The sequence below is a fragment of the Pundamilia nyererei genome, unplaced genomic scaffold (assembly GCF_000239375.1).
Source record: "Pundamilia nyererei isolate P.nyererei 1_Seehausen unplaced genomic scaffold, PunNye1.0 scaffold00016, whole genome shotgun sequence".
Classification (NCBI taxonomy): Eukaryota; Metazoa; Chordata; class Actinopteri; order Cichliformes; family Cichlidae; genus Pundamilia; species Pundamilia nyererei.
The window spans coordinates 1119877-1139022 of NW_005187417.1; the positions used below are offsets into that span (position 1 = coordinate 1119877).

Here is a 19146-nt window from a genome sequence, read left to right on the forward strand (position 1 = left end):
AGTTTTGACAGCTTCGAGCTGCTCTCTTGGTGTGGGAGTTTGAGTTTTGCAGTGGGAAGGTGTGGTTGTGTTTATGTAGCTTTAGAGAAGGGTGTTGTGTTTGGACATTGGGGGACCTGGTGGTAACGTTTGTGACATGTGTTTTAGCATTTGAGAAAAACTGTATTATCATTGTGAAGGTAAAGTAATGTAGTTGTAATTCTATATAATGTAACATGCAACTGAATACAATCACATAACTGTTATTAAATAATGTAAGATTTAACGTTGTGGTGATGTAAAAAAAATGTAATAAATGCAAAACAAGTCAGCAGCACTGCAGTTTGTATATGAAAAAAAATTATAGTCAGTAAATTAATTGCTCAGTATTATTTATGTTAAATAATTTCATTGGAAATTACTTAATGTGCTCTCAGTCCATCATTCACTGGAATACAAAACAAGTATTAAAGAAATGACTGAAAATAAAACCGTGACTTTCCTTCTCTTGTTTTTCTCTTTAAACTTTTTTTTAAACTTTTGCAATGCTTGTTTTTCCTGAGCCTTTGAAATAATGAACTCTATATTTCTGATGATAAAATGTTGTTCTTCGGTGAGGACCAGATTCACACAGAAATGATATGCTTTTACTTTTTTCTTACTTTATTGATAATGCTTTTTAATTCAGTTCAATTCAATTCAAGTAAATTTTTATTTCTACAGCCCTAAATCACAACAGCCTCAAGGCACTTAAATTGTAAGGTAGACCCTACAATAATACATACAAAGAAAAACCCAACAATTAAATGATCCCCTGTGAGCAGGCACTTCGGTGACAGTGGGAAGGAAAAACTCCCTTTTAACAGGAAGAAACCTCCAGCAGAACCAGGCTCAGGGAGGGGCGGGGCCATCTGCTGCAACTGGTTGGGTCACTGGTGTATCTATGATTGTCCCTATTATAGTATTTGGTACATGTTTCTTTCTGTTTTTGTTATTTGTGGACTCAAATTGTAAGGAATAAAAAAATGTGTATCATTCGCCTGCACAAAATAGTTCTTTATGGTGTCGCATCATCAAACGGTGAACAACTATTATTTAAGAGTACAGTGCGCAGTTCTTTAAGGACATTACTGAGACTAATAATTAAACTTCATATCTGGGAATTGTTAAAATATCAGTCTCCAGTGGGTTGGTGTTCTAGTACAACAGAGGTGTTAAACTGTTTCTCAGAAAACAACTGACAGATTGACTGACAGCCAGAATTACACCACATGTATCTTTTAATTACTGATTTTATTAATTACTAAATATTTGTATTTATTTATTTTAGCTAATGTTTGCCAACAGTGTACCCCTCTGAGATGATTCACGTACATGTCTCATGGGAGCTGGAGCTATTGGAGGAAAATACAGGTTTACTGGTTTTAAGACAAAATGTTGGTATTTGAGTGTCAGCCAGTCATTTATAAAAGTTCATGCATGTTTCGGAAATTTTGATATGAACTTTTTCAGAAGGGGCGGAGCTTAAAGTTTTGCTGGGAAGTGATTTGTTTTGTTTACGCCCCCACATTGACTCCAAATTCGGTCACTTCCCTCCCTCCCCCTCAACCCACCATCACCACCACCTCAGCCTACAGCTGCTCCTCTCTCCTCAATCTCCTTGACCGACCCCAAACTCCCTTATTACCTCACCTCTTTCTTCCTGCTCTTCATCTTCTTCTTCGCTTGCTCATCCTGCTCGGCATTTCTCTGGCTTTCTCTGTTGTTTTTCTTCCGTGCAGTTAAAAATATCAAGTGGAGCATAAAACATAAACAGTTTGCTTCTCTTGCAGTGTTTCCTCAGCAAGGCAGCTAAAAGTTTCAAGAAGAGACAGACGGACGGACGGACAGGTTATCCCTCAGCAGACCTCCTGCAGAGTCTCTGACAACTGATCAAAAGGAGAAAATGGGTCAGGCTTCTGTTCTTCTGGCCTTAATTACACAACAGTCTTTAAACAAAGCAACATCTGCCCAACTACCCATCCTGCTCCTCCTCCTACTGCTCCTCTCGCCATTCTCTGTCTCATCCACCACCTTTTCTTCTGTGGTTCATCCTCCTTCTCATCAGTGAATTCTCAAAATCTGTATTTTACGGGCCCTCAGCTGAAAAAATATAAAACATACAGAATAATTGAGGGAGACTTTTACCCAGTCGGAGAGCTGAACCTGCAAGAAATAAACTTTGGTTTTAGGAAAGAAAATATTGTATATATATATTTGTGGGGAATAAAACTTCCAATAATACTAAATAAATGTAATTTATATAATTACCATAGTCCACTAAAGAGAACCAAAAAAAAAACCCAAAAAAGAAGAAAATAAGTAATCATGTTTTAAAAAACTGTTTAGAGCAGCTTTAACTTTTACTTTGACTTTTTTGTAAGTGGAAGCAAATCCTGGTCATTTATCCAGATACACTGAGAATAGAAACAACTAGTAATATTGTTTTAGTGCTAAATGTTTACAAAGTCATATATATAGTCATCATAAACGCTCTGAGTATAATTGTTTACGTTGAGAATATTGTTGAGTGATTATAATTCCCTACTAGAAATATCAAAAGTGTCTATTAAAGACATTTCACAGTGTGTACACAAACACTTCCTTCTTACATTTACTATTATTTATTTACTTTAAGTACGACATCTTCCTGCCGTCTCGTATAGCTGCAGTCATGAGCAAAAGTCTTGGCAGTGACACAAATTTTGTTTCCTACACTTTACCACGTCTGTTTTTATTTGGATTATTCTGCAGCTTGTTTTAGTTTATGTTTCTATTATACACAAAACTGTGCAAAAGTCTTTAGCTATCCCTTTTTAAAAATCCATTTTGCTATTTCATGAGTTTGAAAGTCAATATCTGAGATGACCACCTTTATACTTCAACAAAATCTGAACTTACTCATGGAAGCTTTCCTATAATTTTACTAAGTCGTCTTCAGGAATAATTCTCCGGACTTTCTGAAGGACATTCAGAAAGTCAGGTCTTTGCTGGATTTTTCTTATTTCTTAAAGACGTGATTTTCATCTGCTGGATATAGTTTTTTTTTTTTTAGTCCTCCCACTTCTTCTTTGGGCCTCCAGTTGTGGCTACTTTACCAACTGGACAAGTGGAGGAGGCAAAGAAGTGCCAGGCTTACAAAAAAGATAAAAGATAAAAGTCTTGCCAAATGCAGACTTTCAAGCTTACTTTAACTGAACAAACGCTACTGTTGCTTTTCTCATTTTCCTGGCAAAATGTACAGAAACTAAGGCGTGGCTCAAGACTTTTGCACAGTACTGTAATTCCTTAGCAGGCTGATTAGAACAATGCTAATGTCTTTTTTGCCCTGTGAGAAAAACGACCGGTGTTAGCACAGATTAAATGTCCGATCGTATATGTGAGAAATAAAAAGGTGGATATTTTTGTTTAGCAGCCGGTGTTAAAAATCATTCTACCTGTTCAGCTCCATCCATGACACAAGAATGAGAACAGGCTGGATATTTCTCTCTCAAAGCCAAAGTAAAGCTAAAATAGTGATTAACAATGCTCCACCAAGCAGCTATTCTCCAACAATCAGCACTCTCACCATCCAAAACCTTACTTTAGAAAATGTTGCACTGATGAGATTCATGAAGATTCATGAAGCCACAGAAATAGCCATAAAAAGCAGATCTTTTACTGACTGGATCTAAAATAACTGCATGTTTTTTTTCTTGTTATCTAACAATAGCAGTGATCAGTTGGAGAGGGCACAGAGACAGAGAGGCAGACAGAGTTATTTAGCAGTCATTTGTCCTTGGGAGTGTAATGAATTGTAAAGTGAACTGGCTACGGGCTATAATGCTCTCTCAGTGCAGCTCCCACGCTCATCACTCCACCCGGAGTCTGTCGATAACGTCCCGACACACCACCACATCATTTACGCTGCAGCAGCCAGCACTCAACACTGTGAGCTACACGGCTGCAAACATCTATCCAACCAGCATCAAACTACAGTCCAGCTGCACTAACACCCACAATATTCATCTACCAGTTAAATGAGGTACATAGGTTCATTATTACCCAACTGAATTTTGGTGGAGAGGTGGAGTTTGAGGAAAAAGTCATAAAGATCTGGTTTGGTTTGAGATAATTTTCTTTAAAGTTAGAAAATAAAGTATTGACTTTGGTGGGGATGCCTTGTCTAAGACACTGCTGGTCTCATTTAATATTAAAGCATGTAATGTTTTGTTGTAATACTTCCCCATTCTTTTTCTTTCTGTCAATTCTTTCTTCAAATCATTAGATTTCCTGTATTGAGGTAATTCAAGTGAGATTACTTGCAGATTGTTCCATATTTGTCAGCCATGCTGGACAACCACTGGTTTCTGGGGAAAGATGTGCATTGACTGACTGATTAGCAGCGGCTCCTGGAGGTTTCTGGTTCTCACTGGAAAGAACGTTGCCTGTGGTTTTTCATGGTTGTCAGCAAACAGTCCTTAATTATTAGCCACGTGGTAATAAAACTTGAAAAAGTACAACGAACACTGGAACTGGAGAAGGTTTGCCATCAAAGTAAAAGTTGTGATGACATTGTGACACATCCAAAGTGGCCAATAAGTAAATGTCATGTGGTTAGCGGTCACATGTCTGCAGAACCTCAGCGCTGAGTTGAGTTAGCTGGCTAAACTGCCCTGTTCTGCTATAACTGTGTAAAGTACATGTTTTTAGGGTGATGGGTCAAATTACTTTCACAAATGCGTTTTAGATAGTTTGAAGTTAATGAAAATCTTCTATTAGTCAGTCAGTATGTCTTTTATATCCTGCGTGGTGACTAGCTCTAGAATTGCTGAAGGTGCTGATACTGCATTTAGGGACTGATAACTTATGCTGTGTACATGTTGACATGATCTCTGTGTTGTGTCCTGGGTCAGCCTTGAGAGCTCCTCCAGGTTGGACATGCCCAAAACCCCTCAAGCTCTGGCTCCTTTTGCAGGAGTACCGGCTCCTCTCAGAGTCCATGGTCCAATGAAATGCCACTTTAGTATGGCGGAAAGGTTTGTGTGCCTGAATGATCCCAGGAGCTGTGTTGTCCTTCAGCACCAGTTTTCTCCTTGTGTGGTCTCCAAAGGTAAAATGGTCCAGGATGAGGGGAAAGAACTATGTGAGATTCAGAAGACCACTTTGAAGAGAACAACAGTAGTCCATGTTACCTTGCCCAGCCAGGGCTCTGGGTTACCAGGGGAACCTCCCTGGAGTTAAGCCTGAGGGTGGAGCTAATTGGTGAGGGCCTTTTGGCCAGGCCTTCATCTGTGTGACTCATTGGTCTCTGTGGGCCAGCCCTCCTATGGGCGTACCACCCTCAGGAGAGCCTGTAGGGATCTGCTGCAATTTGGATAAAGTAGCATTCAGAAATGGAGGCCTTCACAATCCGATTCTCGGTTGTAAAAAGTGGTAATTGGAACATGGAATATTTATATTCAGTGCATGAAATACCTAGATTTTGGACTCTTCAGAGGGGGTGCATCACCATGGCGACGGAGGAAAAGTTGGAAAAACTCATTTTAACCCAAACCATGACTTTCGTTCAAACTTAATCTATTATATTTATTGGCTAAAACTAACCTGGTAGTTTTTAATGATAATAAATATAATATACATGGTGAGTCTCAATTATAGGTATTTTTGTTTTACATTTTGTTGCAGTCCGTTCAGATATCAGCATCAAAAAGTTGCAAAAAGACTGCTGAGATTAAACAGTGTTACGATCATGTGGTATTTTGCAAAAACATCACTTGTTTAATATCAGACAAGCATAAAGGCTCACTTCCTCTGTGCTTCACGTTTTTGTCATGTGTTATTGCCTGTCCCCACACTGACGGTGAACAGTCAGAGACAGCAGGTGATGCGATGAGAGCTGAGATGAGATCAAATTTTAATGATCCCTGTGGGCAAATTGCATCTTTTGTTGCAGGAGCTGAGGAGAAAACACAGCATCCTTGGTTTGTTACAAAGGACGCACAGATTAAAGTCTTTGTTTTTTGGGTTTCACTTGCAGGAAGGCGCCAAGACGAATGTCTGCAGGATGAAGAAGTGATTTAGGGAATCTGCACACTTAATGCTGAACACTTTCAGCCAAACTGGCCTTAAAGGCTCAATTCACATTCATATCAGTGGAAATGTTTCTTAGCTGTTATGCTCACACTCAGAAATCCATATAATGATTTTACACCACATTTATGTTAGCACTTGTAATTTTGGCAAACTATGAAGCAAGCTTTCTGTATTATTTTCAACACCTCTTTATTTATTTATTTTTTTAAAGAAACTCTTTCCTTTCCTTATTTCTAGTTTATTCAGTCATGTGTATTAAATTATTTATATGTCTAATGTAAAGCCCTATATGACATAAATAATTAAACAGATTTGTTTAGAAGGAACAATTAAATCTTGTAAAGCCTTATATTTCAAATTTTGGTTGGAATAGATCTCACTATATTCTGGTTGTGTCGCCAGTAGATCAGGCTGTCAGTTAAGTTAACAATAAAAATTTAATTTGAATATGAAGGACTTTTTCATGGTGGTGTCTTTAAAACTGGACAAGATGTGCCACGGAAGGCCGTGTAACATGACAGAAAGTCCCAGAACAGACAGACTCCTTCCCAATGTCAATAATGACCTTTAAGCCTTGCACTGCACAAGTACAGCACAGTCTTTACAATTTCAGAATTAATTTATCACAGTTTGTGGGAGTAATATACAGACAGACAATACTGCAATACCATAAATTCAGGAGGAGACATGTCATACATGTTCTTGGTGACATCTTTAAAATATATTTAAAAAAATTAGATAAGAAAACAACATAAATATAATCTTTATGCCAGAAGCTGGGAAAAGCAAATAACGGTACAGCAGCCAAAACACGAAAGAAAATCTATAATTTAAAAAAAAGCTTAAATGAAGCAGGATATGACAAAACCAAAAATCTGAAGAAGGTAAATAAGTGACATGCAAAGCAAAAATGTTTATTTATTATAATAAGAGCTCAATAAGTAGTTATGAGATTAAAGAAAATAAGACAGTTGGTAAAAAAAAAAAACTCTAATTTGGCTCCATAAAGTAAAATGGCTCAACAAATTTAATCAAATATCATATAAACAGCTCAATATAGTAAAGTAAGGAGCTTAACGAGTAAAAATCAAAATAAAATATCTCAATAGGCCATGCAAAAAGATTAGTGTAATTCAATAACATTTAAAGTAAAATGCTATAAATTATCATTTAAAAAGAACTAAAGCTAAATAGAGTAAAACAGCTCATTAAATACAATTAAATATTATATAAAGAACTGAATATATAATATTAAGAAGCCCACTAGCGCGATCATTTTAAAACAATTGTATGATATACAGCAAAATGCTATGTAAAAGCTGAGTATCACAACGTAAGAAGATCAAAACGTGGAAATCAGACTAAAATACAGTAAAATGTGGTGTATAAAGTTCATTGAGTAAAATATCTCAATAACTTTAATAAAAGAAAATAAATAAATAGATAATTAAAATAAGCACAGAAAATGGCAGGGGACTGGTCTTTATTTTTTAATCAAAAATGTTAAACTAGTACATAAAAATATGTATGAAGTCTTCTTTAGACCGATATCATAACAGCGGTGATCCCGCCCACAGCTGCAATCATTAACGCTGATTGGCCTGTCTTTCAGTCAACCACGCCCCCACAGTCCTCTCCGTCCCTCTAATTGATCTCTTCCACCGTCAGTCACCCCGTATACGAGTTCGCCTCTCCCCCTCCGCCTCCTCACCCAGCAGGTTGGGTTGAGAGGTCGGCTAGGGGACCGTGGACAGCTCCCGTCCGAGGAGCAGAGCAACACAGGAGGAGGAGAGGGCTGGATATGGGGGAGCCACCGCACAGGCCCGTATGATCGAGATAAAACACTTTTTACAAAGAGAGCGAGCTGGAGAGGCCTTAAGGAGGACCGGGGGGGAAACACACCGAGGGAGTGGAGGAAACACGGGGACACGGCTACTGACCCATCCCGGCGCATCACGGGAGAAGCGGCGAGAGAAAGGAGGAGAAGAAGGAGAGATAATTCTGCTCGACCTGATGGACTGAGAGGACAGATGAATGAAGACTGCCTACACTAACGCCTATAGATGCCTGGCCAAGGACCTGGACGCTTACGCCATGAACACGGACATGACAATGGACGGCATCGGCAGCCTGCATGGCGGGGTGGCGGTGAGCTCCGTGGCCCCTGATGCGGAGCTGATGAGCGGCCACAGCCCGCACCACGGCCGCGGAGGCTCGTCGGGACCCGGAGCGGCGGCTGCGGCTGCGGCGGCGTCCACCCTGCGGATACACCAGGACCTGGCTGCCGCCGCCGCCGCGTCCTCCCGCTCGGCCATGGTGTCCGGCATGGCCACGATTCTTGACGGCAGCGGGGAGTACCGGCCGGAGCTGTCCCTGCCGCTGCACCACGCCATGAGCGTTCCCTGCGACACCTCCTCTCCCGGGATGGGGATGAGCGGCACCTACACCACGCTCACCCCGCTGCAGCCGCTGCCCCCCATCTCCACCGTGTCCGACAAGTTCCACCACCACCATCACCACCACCACCACCACCAGCGGCTCTCCGGGAACGTGAGCGGGAGCTTCACCCTGATGCGCGACGAGCGGGGACTGCCGGGGATGAACAACATTTACAGCCCCTACCACAAGGACCACATGTCCGGGATGGGTCAGAACCTCTCCCCGGTGCTGGGCAACGGCCTTGGCTCCATCCACAACACCCAACAGGGTCTCCACAATTACGGCACCACGACGCACGGGAGCCACGACAAGATGCTGAACTTCGACCACACAGCCTCTATGCTGGCCAGAGGGGACCACCACCACCAGCACCGAGGCCTCGGCGCTCCGGCTGGCGGGATGATGCCGCACCTGAACGGAATGCACCACCCGGGACACCCGGTCGTTTCCTCGGCGGGCCACCACCCCCACTCTCACCCCCACCTCCAGTCTCCATCCCACGGGCCCGTGTTGGCTTCTACCCGGGAAAGAACGCCCTCCTCCTCGGGGACGCAGGGGGGGAACAGCTCGGGACAGCTGGAAGAAATCAACACTAAGGAGGTTGCGCAGAGGATCACGGCGGAGCTCAAGAGGTACAGCATCCCCCAGGCCATCTTCGCCCAGAGGGTGCTGTGCCGCTCCCAGGGGACCCTGTCGGACCTGCTGAGGAACCCCAAACCCTGGAGTAAACTAAAGTCAGGCCGGGAGACCTTCAGGAGGATGTGGAAGTGGCTGCAGGAGCCCGAGTTTCAGAGAATGTCCGCGCTCAGACTGGCAGGTAAGAGAGGAAAACAACCTGAGCTGCTCTGCTGCTGCTGCTTTGCTTTGATTTGTTTTTGTGCCACAGCGAGAAGAAAAGGAGAAATCCTCCACATTAAAACAAAATATCCTCAAATGATTCCTCAGCATTTATCACTAGCTGACTTTTAATCTTCTTGCTGGCTTTATTTTGGTTGGTTTCTCTCTCTTTCTCACTCCTCGTGGCTCCTCACGCGCCACTCCAATTTAGGTGAATGGGATTTATTTAGACTCACCGGTGCTATGATTACCATTATTGATCAATAACACAAAAGGATCGATGGGAAATGACAAGGTCATGGGATTTCCCTCCAACAATCCTCCTCTTTCAGTTTCCAGTCCCTCCATGGCAGCGAGGAAAACGCTGCACTAACACAAAAAATCTACTAGTTATTCTGCTTTAAATAACACCCAGATTAATAATAAATATATTTAAAATTCCAAGAAAATAAAACAACAATAAAACCTACTAAACATCGCACAATATTTTTGGTATAATTTGTGGTTGTTAATGTGCATCCGCGGGTGTAAATATATATTCTCAGGGCTGAACATTCTTATAATGCTGGTGTTTTTACTGTCATTAGCTCCTTAAATGCTTATTGCATTGCGATTGCATTAGCATTTGGGTGGAGAAGTGTGATGGGGGCGTTCAGGAGGATCTGTTTTTGATTGTGTGGAGCTTGAAGCGATCAGAAAGCTGTGACATAAACACACGAAGGTCTGCAGAATCGGTGGGTCTGGTGCCCCCTCTAGTGAGGAACCTGTTCCCTGTCCCAGCCTCTATTGTCTGCAGGAGCAGCACTAAAACGGGCCAGTTCCCCCTTTTTAAAGGTCAGGTCATGGAAAGGCTTGCATTTAATTTCACACCAAGATGTGATAAACGTTTAATGTGTCTATTGGGATTTGGTCATCTATATATCACAACAGAGACATTTTCTTTGAATATGTAGTAATTTTAGAGTCTTAAATTATATCAAAGGTTCTTTATTTTCATGTTAAAATGTAAAGCGCAGCACAAGTGACAGCAGTATTTGTATTTACGTGGTTTAGAATACGACTTTAAACTACCCACTGCACGTCCACATCTTAATGCCTGCATACTTCATAGCTTGCTTGCTGGGAGTAAATTATAGCTACACATCATTTCAGCTTTTTTATTAAACTTTTTTTAGTGTCTCCCACGATACGAATATGCCTTTATATTGTTTTTACATGCAAAAACAGAAAAAAACAAAGAGAGGCCAGTTTATTTAAATCACATTAAAAATGATTTTTTTTCATGTTAATCTGAAAAAAAAATGTGTTTTTCATTAGGGCTGCATTTTTTTTTTGCTATAAACTGCATGATTTATGCACTGTGAGTGATTCAAAATTACTTTTTTTTTGCACAGTCATTCACACATATGACTTTTGCTGTTTTTATATAAGTTAAACAAGATCCCATATTGTTAAAATTGTCTTTACTTTCATTATGTCCCATTAAAAGCATAAATGATGAGTGTTTATATTTATTTGGTTTACCATAAGACTTTAAATCGTTAAAATTATTCTCTTTTTGTTTGTTTTAAAAATATATGCCAGGGTTTCTTGTGGCTTCAAAACTCATTTTGAAGTTTTAAATATGCAGATACTGTAAGTACAAATGCTTCGCATATACATAAAGGCAAAAAGTGTGTGTTACCTCACCTGATAGAAATCTTTGTATTTTCCTCTTATTTCTGACCATTGTTAAACAAACATGAATTCAAACTTCAGTAAATTATACCCTGTTAAAAACACAGATTAAAAATGTTTTTCTTTAATCATAAAACTGCTGATTTTCCTTTGGAAGGAAAGCCAAAACTCTGTGCCGAGATATTTTAGGTACAGGAAAGGTGCCTTCACATTTTCTTTATATATGCAAAATTATAACTATTCAAAAGCTGAGAAAACACAAAGACAATCCAAAATATTACAAATTATTACATTTACACTAAGCATACTTTATCGTCATGGTGTCCTGGCTTAAGCGAAACGGTATTTATAGTTACCTGATGTGTGAAGTTTGTAATTATTGCATATTTAAGCTATAACCTGCATATTTTCAGTGGTGCATTCACCCTTGTTGTGTTAAATCTATAAGCTTAATTTATATATGTAGTGTCAGTGCCTCACTCTGTGTAAATATGCTTTTACATTGTTTTTATTTATGCAAAATTCCAAAGAAAACACAAATAAACATGAGATTAAAAAGTAAGAAAGAAGAGGAAATATGAATGAAATGGATGTAAAAACTGTGTGGCAGCCCCAACAAAGATATTATTATTATTATTAGTAGTAGTAGTAGTAGTAGTATTTTACCATTAAACATCAACTTTTTATGTTTCAAGTTTAAATAATAAATAGTTTTCAAAATGCATCAATTTGTATTTTAATTCGTATTTTTAATAAAAAAAACCCCATATACCTTGTTTTTAAATTTGGGAGGCACGTGGCTTTCACTTTCAAATAAAAAGAGTGACATGTGGAGCAGCAAAGTGACAGATTTGTGAAACATTCAGTCACAGGATTTCTGACGAATAGACTTTGTAGAGTTTGGGATACTTGGGAATATTATAATCTTTAAAAGCTTAAAAAAGATTCTCAGGAACAATGTCTGCCTGTATTTTGCTATCCGCTGAAATCCACTTCAGTTTTATTGGTTGACTCAAGTTAATTAATCCCAGCTGCCTTCATAGGAGAAATAATCAGCACCGAATTAGTCTAAATAAAGAAATCTGGTAAATGCTCTGTTTTAGGGGATCACTATCTTTTTCATTTTAATTATGCTCTTGATTTCAGTAGCTCTAAACAAACAAAAGTACATACAAGATACCAGAGAACAAATGCAGATTTACATGGAAGTAGTATTAAATTAAAATCTTTGTATTAAAATGATCATGATAAGGAATTCTTACCTTTTGTATTTTATTTTTTATTCATCATTTCCGTAAATAATCACTGTAAATTGAAAATGTTCATAATAAAAGTAATAAAAACTATAACGTTTTGATAAGTTGCACATTTACATGCTTCATTATGAGTTTGTAAAATCTCCCACACAGACTAATGAACCCTCTAAAACCTGCATGATTATAAGCGCATACAGTGACACTAAGATGATAGCATACAGCATTCAAATAATCATTTTATACATTTCTTTAAGTCACAGATAAATATATTAAATCATTTTCACCGGCTTAATGTGTTTATAGATTAGTACATTTTTAAATGTTATATCTAGCTGCTTTTATAGAGTCGGTGTAATATCCAACAATAAGTCTTCAGCATGGCTGTTTTATGGGTTTTCTTTTGTTTATATACATTTCCAGGACTTTCCATGAATATAGGATATTGATATTGGATTTTGTGGGTGAAATTAAGTAAATTGAAATTGATCCCTTTCACTCCTGGATATGTGCATTTGTCACGTGTGTGCGTCTCTTCAGTTTTTCATTCATTTATTTTTTTTCCTTTTTAATAAACTCTATTTATCCAAAAATATAATAGATATGGTCTAATCTAATAAATATGTTTGTTATCATACAGCGCATATGTCTTTCAATTTATATCATTACAGCTTTCTTATAATACTCATATTATCATAATATTTTAATTAGGTTTAATTATTGTTGCTGTAATGAGATAAGAGATTAAAAAAAAAACACTTTATGTCAAGAAAAAAATCTACCAAATAAGAACACAAATCAAAATAAATGAGGCAAAAATATACAACTGATGAATGATTGGGTCAAATTTGAAATTAAAAATGTATTTATTCATCTATACAATGCAGTCATATAACAAAATATTATTAAAAGATTTATCCAAATAACAAAAACAATTGCACTTGAGAAATTCAAATGAGTACGCAGTTAATTAAAACAAACAGCTTGTTTATTAGTAATATGTCAATGTAAAGGTGTTCCTACATTTTCCTAAAACTATATATCTTCTGTTGTTTTTCCTACTAATAATAACATCGTAACAGCATTTTATGAACTTATGTCCTCTCTTATTTTATCGCTGTGATAACCCTTTTTATACCTTGTGAATGTCAGTGTTTTTGCAGGGTTTTTATTAAGAGTTTAAGAAGATTTTATCTTATTCTTAAACCTTCAGATCTGCCGTGGTTTCATCTGACACATCCTATGATGTACTTTGTAATATGATGCAACCAGTTCAGTATCCTTCTGAGTTTTGCAGAGACAGAAAAGGTCTTGACTATAACAATGCGTGACATCAGCCCAACATGGAGCGCTGATTCTTTAACATTCGATTGGAAATCAGTATTTAAGCAGGCTGGATTTGTCTGTAGATTGCTTATGTGGATGAGATTATCTCTGCAGGATTTGACTGTAATTTCATTAGGGGTTCTTTGATTTTCGATGCTGGTATTTGACGATACAGGTTAATAGAAAATGACAGGAGAGAGTGGGTGAAGGTTGGAGCTGGAAGAGAGCAGGGGAGTGTTCATGTGATCTGTGCTCCCCTGTGTGTTGTAAAATGTCACAGGACAGCCTCACAGTTATACCTCTGTCTGAGTGAGCTGCACTCATCTGCTTTCCCTAGGATTAAACTGCATATCTCACACTCTCGGTCTTTTTTAACTTCAAATCTTTGCAAAGCCTGCAGTTTATTATACCAATGCTAAAGATTCTTCTTATTTAATTCTAAACATTGAGAAATATAATATAATCCTTTTTTTATTTAGGTAGTTAACTAAGTGTACAATGTCTGATTTATAGAGTAAAAGGTAATTAAGTTTTCTGTTTATTAGTGTCTTTGTTGTCTAAAGCAGTTGTCAAAAGCTACACTGGAATTCATGTAATTTAAATGGCTGTATAATGAGAAACCTATGATAACATACTGTCATTTATCTAAACAACTGTAGTATGTGTAAGATACTGCACAACCTTTTACGCAGTATATTACCATAAAGAGTGTGGGAAAATATACAGATACTGCTGTTATTCTTCTCTACTGTAAATCCGTTTAAAGTAGGAAACTGTAGTACATTAGAACTGATGACATAATAGTACTGTAAAAGTAAAAGTGGAAAAGTGTTTTTTTCTCTCTCTTTTGCTAAGCCAGTAGTTTCCTCCTCTGGCAATAGGCTTACTATAAATATTATGTAATAGCTATGAAGCTGGTTCACAGAATCAAATGTACGAGACAACAACAAAGGCTATAAAATTCTTTTGGCCTCGGCCCACACTGGACTTTCACTCAGGAAACTGGGGTTTGTGGCTCATCCAGCGCCATCATTTTTTAAATTGCTGTTATCTATTGACCTTGTTTTGTTTCCAGCTCCTGTTTTGTTTCTTACATTTCTTGTGCACACGAAAGCAATGGTAGTTTTACACAAAGTCTAAACATCATGGTTTGACTTGGCTGCGACGTCTGCTCTTTGGGCTAAGCTAGGCTATAGAAAAGCGCTCTCCGTATAATGTAAATCAGCTTTGGAGATGTTACATGTTGATGCCTTGATTTTAAATATTAATTCTGTTTGATTCTTGATGTGTAATTGGCATCCTGTGGTTTCTCAGAGAATGGGTCAATATTTTGTTTCTTTATTTGAGTGTTGGCCAGGTGTTGCTCTTTTGCTCTTTCCATTGTTCTCTCTCGCCTCTACGGTGATTTTAAAATTACCGCAGAAACAGGGAGGTGCAATCCTTAGATCAGCAACGCTACAAGCAACCAATAGAGGTGGGGTCAAAGGTCAGAGCTGCAACACTCAGACAATAGATGGAGCAAATATTCCCTTGACCCTGAGATGAGCAGAGAGGAGAGGGAGGAGCAGCATGCACGGGGAAAAGAAAAGAATTGAGAGCTTGGAGACAGGTTTATCTGGTAGCTAAATTCTCCATCATAATGGTCTTTACAGTCACAGCAATGAAGGACAATAATAATTATGTGGTTATTTTAAGCATATATTTCAATTTCTTTACTCTCCCTATCATCTCAGACTCTGTCTTGAAATGTCTTAGTAATGCCTTTGTCCGTAAATTCTGAATATGATCCATATTATATTTCTGGGGGAAAAATACGCAGGTCGGAAGAAACTGTAGGAAAACTACAGAAGGAAGTTGATACACTTTCATCTCATTCAGTCCACTTATTTGCTTATTTTTTGTATTTATTTCTCGACAACCAACCATCAGCTAAAGTTTGGAAACTAAAGTTTTCAGTAATAAATGAGGGTTGAATGCTTTTCAGTCTATAAACATATTTTTGTTCAGGGTCTTTTGCAGGAAATTATTGTGAGACTGTGGGCATGGAAAAACAAAGCATTATCATTTTTTTCTAATTTTAAAAAGCATGTCCCAACCACTAGTCTTGGCAGCTGGGGCTCTGTCCGCCAGGGTCTCCGTGTCTGGCCGCCACCCGGCACTCAGTTGTAGGAGGAGTTCGGAGAGGCCAGTTGGAGAGACTTTTGGACTGCCTCGAGGAGATTCTGACAAACCATCAAGCAACTTCTCTACATCTTAAAATAGAGGAAGCAGAATCTGGGGATGAAGGGGATGAATCGTCCATCACCAGGGGTGAGGTCACTGAGGCAGTTAAACAACTCCTTGGTGGAAGGGCCATGGGAGTGGATGAGGTTCATCCTCAGTGTTGTGTGGAGATAAGGTGGGGTACCTCTGGATTGGAAGACCGCGGTGTTGGTTCCCCATCTTTAAGAAGGGGAACCAGACGGTGTGCTCCAGGAGGATCACACTCTTCAGTCTCCTGGGGAAAGTGTATGCCGCTGCAAGAGCCTGGTCCGCATAGCCAGCAATAAGTCAGGCTCATTCCCGGGGGGGGGGGGGTTGGACTCCACCAGGGCTGCCTTTTTTCACCGATTCTGTTCAGAATTTTTATGGACAGAATTTCTAGGCATAGCCAAGTAGTGGATGGCTTCCACTTGGGCGGTCTCGCTTTTCAGAGATGATGTGGTTCTCTTGTCTTCATCAGGTGGTGGCCTCCAGCTTGCACTGGAGTGGTTTGTGAAGTGAGGGGGAATGAAAATCAGCACCTCCAAGTCTGAGGGCGAGGTCCTCAGTCGGAAAAGAGCGGATTACCCAGTCTGGGTCACGGATGAGTTAGTGCTCCAAGTGGAGGTGTTTAAGTATCCCTGGCCCTGGATAAGTGGAAGCAAATGGATGGATAGATGGATGGATATAGAAAGCAGAATTTCAGTAATGCTTTATATATATTTGATGTTAGACAAGTATTACATGCTGCATAGAAGTAGGTAGAGAAATTCAAATGATGACGGTTAATGTTCAGCACATACACTTAGGTCAGTTTGGAAAAGTCGGTGACAAGGAAGTCAATGATACAGACTTCACAGATCCAGTGCCCACAAAGTTTTTCCTTGTGCTATGTCTATGGATACATTTGCACTGGAAAGCTCTAAGTACTTGTCCCTAATCGCTAATGTGATGAGGAAGAGAATAACCAGTAGCATGAATCAGCCTACAATTCTGCAAATGTGAACCCAACTCAGTGATCATACGCTTGTCCTGCATTGCAAATTATTGGAGAAAGTTTTTTCAGAACCTAGTGTGAAGCAAATTTTTTGCCAAAATGTAAACATTTTAAGTCCAGCAAACATGAATAACTCTCTGTACGTATCACTCTTATTGTTCCGAGTTTGTCTATAATTTTTAGCTTTGCGTTTTGTGTGATCTGTCTTTGTATTATTTACCTTACAGTAATAAGTGCCTTGAACTGTTTGTGATTTGCCACTATGTAAATAAAATTCAAATGAATTGAAAATTGAATTGATTGCACTATTAAAGCTTTCTTCACACACAACGAAAGGAACTGAGATACTGAGCTGTAAATGGGCTCCGGATGGGTTTCTGTGTACAGCAGGAGAGAGCTAAGGTCTGGTGTTGGCTGTGGTTCAGGATGTAGAGTGGCTCAATAACCAATAGAAATAGAAAGAAAAGAGCCTAGTTTCTCTGGCCTGCATTTTGAAGTGTTCTTGTGTAAGATGCTGAAACCCCAAATTCCTCCCAGTGTCTGGTAGGATAAGTGCCAGAATAAGTGACTGTGGCTTTGTGTAAAGAATTTTGAGTGGTCAAAAATATTAGACAAAATAATAAAAGCAGTGAGTTTGCTGTTTTGGACTAAGATTAAGTATTCTTGAGACACTTAAGTAGCTTGTATGAATCATTGTACGTCACAATTTCTCCTTACTTTTTCAAAATAATATTAACTAAAATTCTAACCATTGTTACACTGACATGACTGTCAGTGTAACAATGTAACTGGACGCCCCAGTTCCTGTACTTGTACATGTTCATATAAGAAAACAGTTCCTGCCTTTAAAGAGGCCTGTGTGGGTTGGATTAAGGCAAAGAGTCTGTGCATTTCCCTGTTCTCAGTCATGTAATAAACAAGTATTTATTTCACGCTGGTGTAAATTGAACCCAGAACCCACAAAAAAATATTTAAAAATCACAGGTTTGGATTTTTGGGTGGTGCCAAAAATCGTTATATTCACGAAAAACCCTTAGCAGGTTTTGTTTCAATTGGTGGATGGAAAATCAACCACCAGGACCTTTTTTTGGTTGGAATAATAAATAAATCTTAATAACCAAGTCATGTGTTCCTATTAACCTCTGTCTCCACTTGAAAAGTAATTGTCAGGACAGATGAATCAGTCACTTTTGTCTGGCAGAACAAAAAAAAGGCAATTTCCAACATTTTAGAGCCTTTGGATTTGCTCTTCATCAGATGTGCTAGTATCTTTGTGTCCACATACTATAAAGGCAAGTACATTTTGCAATGGCAGTTTAAAGAGAAGTCACATACAAATCCTAATTCTGAAATTTAAAGAAACAATATAAACTTGCACACTCACAATATATTAAAAGAAAATAAATGTGCTTGTTTAAATATTTTTCTTCGTTTCTTTCGACGCCTCCTCCTCATCCTCTCCCTCATTTTGAATCTGTTTCTTTCACCATTTTCTCGTCCCCTGGACCTCTTTCTCGCTCCATCCTCTTCTCTCTCTTTTGGGGGTGGAGGTATTATGTGATCGTCAGGGGAATTGAACACAAGAGCAGAGGCAGCAGCGGCCCGATGAATTATTGATGGGAATCTCAGCGTGACCCGCCTCGGTCTGCTCACTTCACTTCTTCTTCACCTCACAGCCGGGTTAACCAGGCAAAATGGAGGGAGGGAGGAAGAGGGAGAGAGGGAGAGAGGGAGAGAGGAGGAGGAGGAGTCCATTGTTTGGATGGAGGACAGAGTCCGCCCGTGACTGCGACTGAATTATGGATGACAGGAAAATGATGGGCAAATTGGTGTTGAATCAACGAACCGCTATTCACATGGTTTATTCCGAGTAATGTGCATGTAATGATACAACAATGATCCCTCTTTTCTCCTTTTACATACCACAAATTCAACATGTATTCATATTGCATCTCTTTTGCACTGTGAAGTTGTTTCCTATGGAGTTTTTCACATTAAAAGCATCTCAGAAAACAGGAAATTAGGTAGAAAGGGAAACTAATTTCTAGATAGCACAGTCTATTTATCAATAGGATACAGTCATTGTTGGCTTGGTTGTTTTAGCGGAAAATAAAATACAGAATATGATCACCAGGGATTACCTTAATGTTTCCAGAAGAGAATGAATCCACTCAGAGTCAAATTGTGCTGAAAATCTGAGTGACTGAACCTAAATATTTTCCATTTTATGCATCCTGCTGCGAGCAGACAGGGTGCATTATTAATGAGTCGGACTCTGCTTTA

General features: G+C 39.0%; 1 protein-coding gene across 2 annotated transcripts in view; it reads left to right on the top strand.

Annotated features, from left to right (window-relative positions):
• Nucleotides 1–7981: 7981 nt before the first annotated feature.
• Nucleotides 7982–19146, top strand: part of onecut2 (one cut homeobox 2) — a 39412-nt gene continuing 28247 nt past the window's right edge. Inside the window, exons 1-2 of one of the 2 annotated variants that reach the window (XM_013908910.1) lie at nucleotides 7982–8973; nucleotides 9022–9349. In XM_013908910.1, coding sequence (XP_013764364.1) covers nucleotides 8128–8973; nucleotides 9022–9349 — 1174 coding nt within the window. In that variant the 5' untranslated portion in view covers nucleotides 7982–8127. Of the gene's footprint in view, nucleotides 9350–19146 lie in introns of both variants that reach the window. The other variant, XM_005725505.1, reaches the window with a different exon arrangement.